Source organism: Staurois parvus, unplaced genomic scaffold (genome assembly GCF_062004578.1).
Source record: "Staurois parvus isolate SC_StPar_1 unplaced genomic scaffold, SC_StPar_1.0 ptg000525l, whole genome shotgun sequence".
In the NCBI taxonomy this organism is placed as follows: Eukaryota; Metazoa; Chordata; class Amphibia; order Anura; family Ranidae; genus Staurois; species Staurois parvus.
The window spans coordinates 6,262,025-6,275,895 of NW_028318321.1; the positions used below are offsets into that span (position 1 = coordinate 6,262,025).

At 40.8% G+C, this 13,871-nt stretch overlaps 1 protein-coding gene across 2 annotated transcripts in view; it reads right to left on the reverse strand.

The window, feature by feature from the left end:
- DNTT (DNA nucleotidylexotransferase) overlaps positions 1 to 3,193 on the reverse strand; it is a 432,122-nt gene extending 428,929 nt beyond the window's left edge. For both annotated transcript variants that reach the window (XM_089690283.1, XM_089690284.1), the window contains exon 1: positions 2,991 to 3,193. In XM_089690283.1, coding sequence (XP_089546409.1) covers positions 2,991 to 3,193 — 203 coding nt within the window. The remainder of the gene's footprint in view (positions 1 to 2,990) is intronic.
- Positions 3,194 to 13,871: the final 10,678 nt, after the last annotated feature.

The following is a 13,871-nucleotide window of genomic DNA, read 5'->3' on the forward strand; positions in this document are numbered from 1 at the left end:
TAGAGGCAGAAAAAAAAACCTCAAACATCTGTAGAAGCAGCCATCTGTAGAACATCTGTAGAAGCAGCCTATTTTAGGTGCATTGTGCATGAGACCTTATAGTGCATGGACTCTCTGGGGTAGATTTACTAAAACTGGTGCACTCAAAATCTGGTGCAGCTGTGCATGGTAGCCAATCATTTTCCAACGTCAGCTTGTTCAATTAAGCTTTGGCAAGAAAACCTGGAAGCTGATTGGTTTCTATGCAGAGTTGCACAGAGTTTTGCACTCTCCAGTTTTAGTAAATAAACCCCTCTGTGTACTGTATGCTTGGTGCAGGTGAATGATGGTACAGCCAAATGACAGCAAAGGCTAAAAATTCCAAGATTCCAAGGCAGCAACTAAAATGTTCCAATTTTTCACTGGATAATATGGAAACCTTAACAGACCAAACAAAACTAAAAATGATTACATATCTGTCAGTGGTGTCACTAAGGTTGGTGTCACCTGGTGTGGTAAAACATGGTGTGTATGTCCCAGAAATTGGCCACTGTAAACAATGTGGTCGAAGCTGGCTTGCTGATGTGGGTGACATCATCATGGTCGGATGTCCCTTCCCACTTGATGGTGTTACCCAGGGCTGCCAATCGAATCATGAGGATCCATACAGCCTACCTGACAGGGCTCCCCTCCCCAATTTTAAAAAATTTAATTTTTGTTAAAATTATTTTTCTAATTTAAAAAAAAAACATTTTTTTTTACAATTTTTAAAGTTATTTTTTCCAATGTATTTTAAAAAGGATTTTGTAAATTTATTTTTACGATGCTGTTGGAGGGGGGGCTTGGATGAAATATCTGAGACAGAGAAAGTACACAGATTCTTCAGTTCCTTTCTCTATAGCTTCAGCTGCACTGAAGATGGATGAAAAGGAAACAGAGGCTCCTGTTCATTTATAAACTGAAGCATAGTAAATACAGTTTACTTTGCTCAGTTATCAATGGACACAGGAGCGATCAGTACCGATCACTCACTGTGTCCAATTCAGAATAGGAAGGAGCCCCTTCCTTCACTCTCCATCCACCTGTGTACCTGCAGCAGCCAGTGAGAGAGGAAAGCTGGCAGTCCTGCGGGGGAGGGGGGCCCGGGCACACAGGGCAGAATCAGATGTGGGCAGCACAGGAAGAGGTTCGGTGTAGTGGAATGGGAGGACAATTACAGAGTGATGCAGTGTGTTTGTGTCTCTCACTCCAGCAGCTGAAAGCCAGTGGGAGGGAGAAGGAGAGAAACCAGCTTTGAGCTGCTGGAGGGAGAAACACAGACACAGTACATCATTCTGTAATTGTCCTCCCATCCCGCTGCACCAATCCCCCTGCTGTCTGGCTCCCCTGTGGGCTCGGACCCCCTACAGGAGGCCCAGTGGTACCCCCCTATAGGCGTCCCTGGTGTCACCTTCACTATACCAGTTGGTGACCATTGCCACTATTACAGAGAGCATTGGGGAATACAAAATCTTAAATCCATAGTTTACAGCTTTTGGCAAATTTGCTGGAAAAATGAATAACTTGTTAAAATAGATCTGAACATTAACTGGATGACATTTATTGGTCAATTCACTAAGAGATAAATACCGCATTCATTTTGTACCTAAAATAACTCATGTGGTATTTACAGTATCTCAAAAGTAGTCAATTAACTAAAAATAATTTGTTATTTACTGAATGCGTTAAATGTTTATGTTTTGTGATAATTAACACTTAAATATACTGTTATTTTTGGCATTGTTTTTCGTATTTTTATTTTACATGCTAACACTGCACCAGAGGAAGAAATAAATACACACACAGAAATATTATGAAACTGTGAAAACGTTCTAGTGAGCTTTTTATTCACAGAACAATCTCCCTCTGGTGAAATGTTCTAATTTATGTTCATTCCTGAGCTCAGGGCAGGAAATTTCAACACTTACACATTGTATACTTTTAATTTACTGGCCAGTGCAGAGATCCCCTCATTGTTACTTTGTACATTTCTAAAGTATTGTCTGTCTGGCAGGCTATAAATAATGAATGTGTGTTCTTTAGTGAATTGAATTTAGTGCTTGTTCACACATGACTCAATTTCTAACCCTTACCAAATGCTCCAATAGCGTTGTTATAGGCGTTAGACAAACGTTAATAAGCTTTAGTATGGGCATTAGACTGGCTTGTTACAAGCATTAAAAACACCTCCCAAAAGCCCTATGTGCAGTTTTCAAGAGTTTTATAAGCATTTTACAAGTGATAGTACTGTTATTAGCGTGCCGAAACCACACGCCAAATGCCCCGCAAACGCCTGCAATTGCATTTGTGGAGCATCACCATAGACTTGAATGGGAGGTGTTGAAAGGCTTCCATCTTCTCCTGACGCTACATGAGTCTTCAATTTTGAAACAGTGCAATGTAAACGCTTCATGTTTTGATAATGTGAATAGCACTGTGTTCGGCCCATAGTATAATTTTCATAGATGTTTGAAGAGCATTAAAAACATTTCATTTATCTCTTTTTCTTTTTTTGCAGCATTTAGCTAATATTTGATATTTTACTTTGATGAACTGAGGCTTTTATTATCTCATGCAATTGTTCAGAAAAAAATGGGTCACATGACCTTCATATCACATGTAAACCCTTTAGTGAATTGACCCCTTAGTCTGTTAAAACACTGTGTATTATAAACAGTTGGCTTTTCGTAGCCTTTTTCATGTCCTGTCACACAAGCTGTGTGTGTAAGAATAGCTACTTATAATTTTAACTTGGGGCCATGTGACAGAGTGATAATGCAGAAGAATAATTGAGAAACATTTGCAAACCCACAACAGGATGTACCCAAAAAAGGATCAGCAGGTATTATATTTATGAATGCTGATGAATGGGCAAAGTGACAGAGTCTCTTTAAATTCCCCTTTGAACATAGCTTTACCCTTTAGGTAGACAGAGTGGTATCTTCTGACGTATACAGTATCTACACTCCTACCTTAATTCACTTTCAATCTGGAAACCTCTCTTTCTTGCAAGTTCCATCAGGAAATTCCTCCTGCTTGATCCCATCTTCCTCTCCAAAAGAAACAGGACAATTCCTTTAAATTTCACTTCATAGCGGCAGAAGGAAGAGGAGCCATGTAGAATTCTGGGTCTCTTTTTTATAGGGACCAGCCCTGACTCTCTAACAAGATCCATGATAGAAACCTCTTGCCAACGTAACCATGAATGAGCCAAAATTTCCTCTGCCAGCTGCTTTAGATATCAAAAGTCATTTATGTCAGTTTTCCTGCTTGCCTGGTGGTTTTTATGCACTAGTTCTTGTACATCTGCAGACATAATTTACTTTGAACAGAAACTAAATTATTTTATAAAAACATATAACTAAATACCACCAACAGATGTTCATTGTATTCTCCACCAACAGTACCTTGCTTGTCCCAGTTAAGTGCAATAACATGTTTGTCATTTGCAATGTTTTTTAAAGTATCCATCATGTCATGTAATGCTAAAAAAGACACCGACACATATTTCTAAGTATTGCTGTCATTAATAGGGATGAGCGAATCTACCCAGGACCAATTAGTCTAATTCTGCAGAATGCAAACTTAAAGTGGAATTTCACCCTAAAGAGGAAGTTCTGCTTTATGTCTTCCTCCCTTCCTCCTCCATCACTTTTGGCTATTTTTTGGGCGGGAGGGAGCGGGTACCTAATGGCATGGGTATAGCATTAGGGGTCTCAGGGGTCACAACTGTGACTTCGCTCATGCTCCAGGGGGGCACATGCTGTCTCCCTGTCACTATGATGGGCAAAGCGGAATCCAGAGCAAAGAGGAAGCTCTGAGCTTCTGGCTCCATTTTCAAGTCCTAAGCCGTAGAGTAGCGGAGGAAGGATGAGGTGAGGCCAGCCCTGCTGGACAGGAAAGTGTCAGTGCTGGCAAACAGGTGGGGATGGACACCGAGCTGTCACTGCGCTGAGTGAGGGAGGAGGAGGAGAGCACCATCCAGGAGCTGGTACTGCTGTCATTGTGGAGGTAAAAAGATTCCGATCAGATCCATGTAGAGGAAAGCCACACACCACCCCACCCCTCCCCACAACTCCTACTGACACTCACACAAAAATTCTCATAAAATCCAGTAACACCTCCTGAGGGGCCTCCGAGGGACTGTGGGCTCCAGAGGCTGCATATTTTACTGTGACAGTTTGAGCAGGATGAGCAGAGGGGAAGCTGGATGGGGAATCTGTCGTTGTCAGCATGGGGGGGGGGATAATGTGACATTACCAGGGTGGTGTTGGTGGGGAATCAGTAATTCCCTGGGGAGGCCATGTGTTGTTACTAGGAAGAGGGCACCTGAAGGTGGGGGTCATCTGTCATTACCTGGTGGTTAAGGGGGTCATCTGTCATTACCTGGTGGAGGAGGGGGTATCTGTCATTACCTGGTGGGGGAGGGGGTATCTGTCATTACCTGGTGTGGGAGAAGGGTCATCTGTCATTACCTGTTGGGGGGAAGGGTCACCTGTCATTCCCTGGTGGGGGGAGGGGGTCATCTATCATTACCTGGTGAAAGGGGGGGAAGGGTCATCTGTCATTTCCTGGTGGGGGGACATGTGTCATTACCAGGAGGGGAAGTCATTTGTCTTTACAGGAGGAGGGGGTCATCTACAGTGTGATTAGCTGAAGTGGGGGGCTCTTGAAGGAGGGGTCATCTGTCAATACCAAAAGGAGGCAGGAGGGCATGTATCATTACCAGGAAGGGGAGTGTTTCTTTTCCCTAATATCCTGCACCTCCAAATCACTGCAGCCTGGCCATGAGAGAGGTAACTGGGAGCAGTTTAATAACGTATAAAAGAAAGTTTTTTTGTTTTTTTTTAAAAAGGTGTGATATCCACAGTGGCACACTCTCTGATCAGCCCCCCACCCAGCTCAGTACAGTAACCCCCTCCCGTCCTTGCTCAGCCCTGCACATGCACACAAGGTGGGGGCAGGCAGGCCACACTGTGAGCTGCTGGGTGAAAGCAGTGGGCTTGAATGTGGATCTGGAAGTCAGAGAGCCTGCTGAGTTTCTGGTTTTACATACAAACCTACCGCTGTCACCCGACAGCTCAGAGTGTGGCAAGCCTGCCTCCACCTTGTTGGCGCACGGTGGGAGGATCTTGGAAAGGCACACGGTGGAAAGTAGTGGGGGCTCCAGGTCAATTTTTTGCATCGGGGCCCACAAGCTTCAAGATAAGCTTCTGCCTAGTGGGCTAGTGGGAGCTAGTGGGAGATACTAGCTCCCACTTCCAGTCAGATCACTTAGGCACTTGCACTGAAAGATCTCCCCCATCCACCTGCCTGGAACCTCTTTGGACATATCACTCCTTCCAAGAGGCTCCAGAACCGTTCACCCAGCACAGTGTGGCTCACTCTTGTTCAGTGAGAGGCAGACTTTGAAGCCACAAGAAATCACAGCTGACTTCCCACACTAAACATGCCAGCCCCGGTGACCCAAAGACTGTTGAATAATTGGCTCAGGTGAGGACCGCACTGGATCCTTGGACAGGTAAATTTATTTGTAGCTGCTGGCTTTTAATAGTTTATTGGCAAAAAAGACTGAAGACCCTCTTCAAAATTGAACACCATTGACATCCATGGTGGGCAAATCTTGATACTACATTCTGTCCATTTTTAAGGGTAATAGGCATGGTATTGTGAAAAACCTTGGGGAGTTGCACAGTGCAGAGAGAGTATTTCTTATAATATGACTTTGAGAGTGACATTGGAAAAACACCAGTCCTTTACATTACCGTACATGTTTGTAAGGTGCCTTTAAGTTGTATGTGGTGTTAAAGAATAGTATGGTTTTCATGGACAGTGTCAGCGACATCATATTACAACATCACACACCTTGCATGTGTATATTTCCCTGGTGATTTTGATGATTGGTGATTTTTTTGAGATTGGTCTTTGGCCTGTGCTACACCACAGTGGCAAGTACATAGCTTTTATTAATTTGCTTAGAAGTCCATCTGCAAGCCAATGTTATTTTGCACAGGAGGCCATCTCTGCTCTCCACCAGGAGACAGAATGCAATAAGATTGCATGAAGCAGGAGTAAAAAAGGAAGGCTTCACTCGTCCCTGATACAAAAGTAAAATAGGGAATCTATTACCACCATGCTACATGGAAAAGAAAATGTGTCACTTTGGAGGAGTGCTGCGAAAAACCTTTTTTCCACATTCCCCGATGGCTGCAGGATCCCGTCTGATGCGAAATATGCCTCCGATCCTTGAAAGGAGTTTTTTTAACCACACTGGCCAAGCCCAGCTGCTGGGGCCACTCACAGACAGCTCCAGAACCACATGACTGCTGACTACATCAGGATATGGAGAGGGTTGGGGTGCCAATGAGAAAGAGGAAATGAGGTAAGTTTCATATTCTTTTATTTAATTAATGTCAGAGAACTAGATACATAGCTTCAAGGGAAAAACCTAAGCTGCCGGCTCAGACACTCACCTGGCAGAGGAATACCACCTTGTGAGAGTGGTGAGAGAAGAGATGGAAATGTTTCTGAAGGGTTAAAAAGGCATTCTGAAGCACATAGAGAACTAGATTATGTGTTATTGAAAGAATGAGCGGTCAACAGTCTCTGAAAAAAATGGAAAGGGCAGAAACCTGACCTTTGATAATACTGAGAACCAAATGCTGTTCCAATCCCAGTCATTTTCCCAGTCAGTCACCATAGAAATTAAATGGTTTCTTAGGTGTTAAAATGGCTGTTCTAAAGCACAAAGAGAACTAAATAATGTCTTAATCAAGGTGTGAGAGGCCAATTTTCTGAAAGCCAAACACTGGTTCAGACACAGCTAATTTTCTTAAGCGCCATCACAATCTATTTACATTTGTATTTTTTTATGTTTTTTACATGTTTATTTTTTTATGATTTTCATTTTTTTTCCTTGTAAGACGGTCCTTGCACTGGTCAAGCAAACACAGTCAGGGACAGAAATTCAAACTGGGTACTCTTCTTAGAGAAGATAGACGTCATAGACTTCAATACCACCATGTCCCTATGCAAAAATAGAAAAAAGGGTTCCTTGCAGGATAAGGCCACAATTTCAGACAACTGCATCAAACAATGCTGCAATATGAAGTGAAGTGAATGCTGAAAGCTCTTTTGGCCCTACCTCTCGTGTGAATAACAGGAATGATCTGTGACCTGTTAAAGCCCACTGTTGGCTGACATCACTCAGCCAGTCCAGACTCTGGAGAGATACACCCAGATTCCTGACTGGCAGCTGGCTCGGCCTCTCAATGAGTCGCTGAGAGCCTGAGCCAGATGCTCCCTCCCCTGCACAGCCTGGAGCTCCAGTGAGAACTGGAGGGGCAAAGCAAAGAGCAGTGATTGACAGTCACCAGCTTTTTGTTCATTGAAGACAAAGAACTGTGCGATCTGTGTCTTATCAGTTTTCGGTCTTAGAACCAATGAGGGACAGATACTGCATCGCCATCAGCACCTAGGTAAAAGTGTGATTGTGTTTTTCAAATGCTGAACTTCTCTTTTAACCTACAATCAAGACCCTGTCAACATAAAAAATAAACAATATTACCTGAAAATAAATCCCCCCCCCCCTCAAAATACTACCACTCACCAAAACAAAAAACTTTTTTGTAAGGGAAACATTCTAGGTGTACACAGCCTGTTTTTAGCCCATTAAAAGCTAAATGGCTATTGTTAACTGCCCCTAATACATCCTGAGAAGCAGAGGCACTTAATGCATCCCATCATAGATAATCTGGAAGAATACAAATCAGTCAGACTGGGTTTAGCGACCTTTACTACTATACAGCTGTCCAGGAATTAATTCATACAATTTCCATAATCTCTTGAGCTAGCTATGATTGAGGTAAATTCATAAAAAGCGATGTATGAAGGGTGACAATCAGTTAGATACAAACATGCAAATGCTATGATGTCCAGCAAATGAGTCATATTATATCTCCTTAGGAGAATAGGCATACAATCCATAGCATGTTTGGTGTATCCTAATTTAATTCCATTCAATAATACGTTGGTTGTCGAATTGTAAAAACATGTCATCTAAAACTATTGATACAGTTAGAAAATTTGGGGGTGAGTCTGCTGAAATAGCATAATTGCTTCAGCAATAGCACACCACTCAGCCTTTCGATTAGGTGAGGTTGGCCCAGCAATACCCTTTTGAATGTCCACAAAAGCTGCTGCAATTGGCAGCTCTCTAGTCATCTCTGAGGTCTAATGATTTTAGTAGAATCGGACTTATGCTATAGGGAATTGGAGACTGCCAGAGCCAAAGACATATTGTTCATTAATTTTCATTTTTAAACCCTTTTATTTTGCTGTTGCTTATTTTCTGTCTTTTTAAAATTATTTTCTATAAATATTTTTCTTGCACCATTTTTTTTTTCATTAAAAGATACTTAAAAATTGTCAATCTGATCCTCTAAATGTTTACAGTAAGAACGCAAAGAACCTTTTTTCCGCTTTGAGAATGCTGCCATATTGCACTTTTGGTATAGTTTTTCTCCCTGACGAAGCCGCATGGTTGGTGGTGTAACGCGCGGGGGCAGAGCCTAGTGACATAATTTCCGACTTTTTATGGAGCGGGAGTTTTGAATTGCAAATCTCTATGTTACTGCTCTGGAATTATTTTATGTGGAATTAAAACAGTATTACATTATGGGAGATGTCCTCTGTTCTTTCTATATGTGGAGTTAGGCTCAGAAGAGTCCCATTTATACTGTCATTGAAGGGGTGCCTGTCATCAGCTTTCTGCTGCCATCTAGAGCATCTTTTTGGAATTACCATGCTTGGTTGACCTGTATTAATTTATGGGTCTAAGGTAGGAGGTGAGCTGCCATCCATATATATTTTTAGGTGGAGTAACACTAAATCAAGGTGGAGCACAGTGTTTTTCAAAGGGACTTTATTTATCCGGAGCACATTGTAGTGATTCTTCACCCTTCAAGCACCTTATTTGATTTTCACCATTCAATCACTTTATATTTAAATTTATATTTCATGTTTTGATTGAACTATCACGTTTGAATCTGTTTATGGACTATTATGTTTATATGAATTAGCGCAACACTATTTATGTATGTTTTATGTTTTAAGTGGGAGATCACCTTCTAAGTGTTATTGCAGCTGCTCTATTGTATTAGCTTATTTACTAGTTTGATAGCGCACATTGGTTTTTATTCACTTTTGGTATATTCCTGTCTGGAACAGCAATGAGTGTCACATTCAGCCTTGAGGAATAGGGTTCACCCACAGACAAAGGTTTTGGTTGATGTTTCCTTCTTTTTTATACTACGAACCTAACACTCATCTATGTTTGTGAGTATGATTGTCTACTATTTTCATTATAATAAATGGTGCCGTAGGTAATGCACTATCCTGGTATGCCCTTCTTGCTTTATTTTTGTGTTCTGGATCACCCTAAAGAAGATTGCAAAGCTCAGTGAGCATTTACTACCACTCACATCTGCCACATTTACCTTAATTGAGAGTAGAAGAGTTTCTTGTATTTTTTGATACCTATAGAGCATATGCACCTACACCATTTTGTGCTAGCGCAGTGCACCACAATACACTGTAGTGTGTTACCATGCATTGCATAAATGCATTGGGATGCTTCACCACCATATGTGTGTGGTTGAGGGGTACCACTACACATATACTGTATGTAAAGCCAGCCTTAAAGTTTATCAATATTTGTGAGTTCCGGATTTTATGAAAAAAGTAGCTATAGTCTTCCAAACAAGTGAAGTCTGAGCATATTGGCTGTTCCCCTTCCTAATGACTGGGTCACTCTGGGTGATTGAGTCCAGTTCTTCTTCACATTTGTGTATTGTTAATTTTATTTTATTTGAAATAATTTAGTGTCATAAAATGTGGGTTTGTATATCTCATTATTTATTATATTTCACAATGTTGAGTGAAATTCTATTAGCACTTTATTCATGGTTGTTACTCATTACATTATTGAGACCCAGGTCAACCCTTGCTTGGTGTTAATTATTTGCTTTTGAGGCAACATACAGTATTTGAGGGATTCTCATACGTCTTGTGTCTTTTTTAAATTTATAGTTATTGTTATTTTCCATATGCTTTTGTGTTTGAGATAATTGTTACTAAATGTTTTTATGGGCTAGGGAATTTATATATTTTGGATTAAAAATAGAGCTTTTTACTTTGAAAACCGTTGGTTGGAGCAGCGACTTGTTCCATTTCTTATTTGACTTGGCTTTTATTGCTATGTTCCCACTGGGGGGACAATGTACCCTCTCCTTTTGTCTTGGTGACAAATGGAAATGAGAAAGCCAAAATGTTTGAGATGTTACCAGTACAAGGAAAAATTGTTCCTAAGCCATGTTGCTCGGAAACGTGTAAGCCGCAGAACATTTTGCATCTGTGTCTGGGGTCTGTTGGCTCTTGAGCATGTTTTGGTACTTTGGCAATTCTAGGTTTTTCTTCATTATTCATAGGCCAAGTCTTCTTTCCTTTAGAGTCCATATTCCTTGAGCTGTAATAAAAGATGTTATAGTGAGCGCGACTTAAATGCAAAAAGTGTATAGATGTGTATACACAAAAACGTTACTGAGCAGCTGATACACCGAAAATGTAACCAAATAAAACCTCCAATCGAACATATATATTAAATAAAATGGTGCAGCGCTAAATACTAGAGTACAGTTTATACACACAATATATAAACATGCATGATATCACTCTAAGGGTGATCGATAAATACAAATGTTCAATGTAATAGTGCGGATCATGGAGAGATCCTAATTCAAGGTGAGTGGACGTCCTGATCCAAGGTGTGATGATAGGTGTGATCACACAAATAGGTGACTGCGTTTTTCACCTATTTGTGTGATCACACCTATCATCACACCTTGGATCAGGACGTCCACTCACCCTGAATTAGGATCTCTCCATGATCCGCACTATTACATTGAACATTTGTATTTATCGATCACCCTTAGAGTGATATCATGCATGTTTATATATTGTGTGTATAAACTGTACTCTAGTATTTAGCGCTGCACCATTTTATTTAATATTTATTTAATATACATATTCCTTGAGCATCACACCTGTATGAGCTTCTTGGACATCCCATTCTAAAATGATTGGCATTAGTATAGAGCTGACCCCCTTTGCAGCTAAAACAATCCATACTCTTTCAAGAAGGCTTTCCCTAAATTTTGTATTGTGTGTCTCTATGGAAATGTGTGTTCACTAAAATAGCATTTGTGATGTCTGGTACTAATGACAGACAAGAAGTTCTAGCTTGTAATTATTGTTCCAGTTCATTCCAAAGGAGTTTGATATGTTTGAGGTTAGAACTGACTCTTTGTGAACCACTTGAGTTTCTCCACACTAAACTCATCAAACCACGGAGTCCGTTTATGAAACTGAGATTTGCAGCGATCCTGAGGATCGCTGTTGATTTCAGTATATTAGTGGTTTATAAAACAGAGACGATCAGTAAAGAACATGTTCTCTGCTGAACTTCTCTGCACACAGAGAATCTGCAATTGACAGACACAGAAATGGCTAGTTTATGAAGTAGCAATGTCAGCCCTTCACTGGGGATCTGTGTGAAAATTTTCCCTCCCAGACTCTCCAGCCCAGAGTTTGAGAATCGGGAAGAGAAGGGAGAATCGCTGGAGTTCTGAGGAGGAAGGAGGACGTTTTTGGACTTTCTTCTTCTTCCTTCAGAGCCTCTAAGACAGTGGATGTCTTTATGGAGCTGACTTTGTACACATAGACAAAGTCATGCGAGAATAGAAAAGGAACTTCTCGAAATTGTTGCTACATGGTGGGAAGTGCACAACTGTCTAAAAAGATTTCCTTTAACATGAAATATTTTTTGAAAAGTCTTTGGGAGATGTGTCCATATACTTTTGATCATATAGTACAATAGGTGTGATGATTACATATTCTTAAAGTTATATTAAAGACAAGTAAAAAAAAATAACAAAACACGTCATACTTACCTGCTCTTTGCAATAGTTTTACACATATCAGCCCTGACCTTCCTTTTCTCAGGTCCCCCACGGGAACTCTTGGTCCCTCCCTCCTGCCGATTCCCCTCAGAGCAAGCTGCTTGCTATGGGGGCACCCAAGCAGGCTTGCTCCCCAGCCACTGCTCTGCATGTTCACTCACACACAGAGCTGCGGTTCAGCTCTGCCCCCTCTCTCTCCTTATTGGCTCACTGGCTGTGATTGTCTCAGCCAATGAGTAGGGAGAGTCCCCAGAGAGCAGAGGCTTTCGTGCACATTGCTAGATCACGATGGAGTTCAGGTAAGTATTATGGGGGGCTGGGGGAGCTGCTGCACACAGACATTTTTTTTACCTTCATGCATAGAATGCATGAAGGTAAATAACCTTGAGCCTTTACAGCCACTTTAAACCTTTGGCCACATAATATACTGGGTGAGCACATTCTGGTTGTGTTGTGCTTGTCTCCAATGTGGCCATAAGCAGAAAACAAAATCCATGTTCAAATATTATTTATGTGCCCTTTAAAGTTTTATAATCTCGTAGTGTTTTGTTAGCTAGGTTATAAGGCATCTCTACGTGCTGATAATTTGTCACAGATGAGATTGATGCATCCAGATCTGTCCAAAGGTAAAATCATGTTAGTTTGAGAATATGTTGTCCTTGTCTGTGGATAAAATAAAGAGCTCCTCTTCATTTTACTGATGCTGTTCCCTTTCTTCTCACCGTCCTACTCTGTACAGTCTATTTGTTATTTATTACTCCTCAGAGATTCTTGTGATTTCTTGTGCAGCCTTGGCTTTATATTTGTTGCTAAGTATTTCCCCTATTATCGCACTCCTTCGTACACGGTGTCTAGATGTTCAGAAATAATTTAGAAGTTCTGCCTCATCCTTTCGGGAGCCGTCTCTGCAGGACAGATTTATAATTTAAATTAATGCCATAATATCAGGGGAGAGTGGATGTGGCTTTCTTGGTTCTCTCAAAAAAGGAATAAACATAAAATGGATAAAAGAAGGATTAAAATTATAAATAAAATAATTCTGAGATTTTGAGTTAAAAACTAAGTCTGATTTTAAATCTATGATGTATTTGATGCAGATGAGGCACTACAGGCAATTGCACATAATACACAGAAGGGGGGGAATACTGATGCCCAGAATGCCTCCAGTCAACTAACTTTAAAGTAGAACTAAAGGAAAAATCAAAAATTATGTATTTGCTGCCATCTGTCACTAGCATTAATACAGCAGTTTCCATTTTTTATCATTTAATTATCATTGGAAGAATAATAAAAACATGATTTGTACTGTACTTCTAAAGGTTGCCCTGCATAATGTGCCTTCTTTTCAATGTGTCACTTGGCCAGTATCCATTTCTTCCTGTATTATATCTGTGACATTATTCCATCTGAAAACTGTTCATCATGGCATCTCCCCATTTTATCTGCACCCACTCCCACATACCTCACATACCTCAACTCAGCTCCATGTTCATCGCTCCCAACTTTCCCTAATTTGAAGGGAAACAAATTCCTCTGCTGTTCTCCTTCTCAATTGTCTCTTTTTTTTTGGGGGGGGGCTTATGTACAAATGTTATCCAGCCTCTATTTTCAAAACCCAGTGTAAAGGAAAATAAGTATAAAAATCACTTGTGGGTTTACCAATCACTTTTTGTGTATTAATTCTATATGGTCCACAATTCCTGGGGTGTGTCCTTTGCCTCCAAACATTATGTTTTAATGAACCCATTTTTAGAAAGTTGTGAGGTATGCATGTTTAGTATCCCCTATGCTGTCTGTGTCAGGTGTCTGTGATAGTGAGCCCTTGTAGATTGCCAA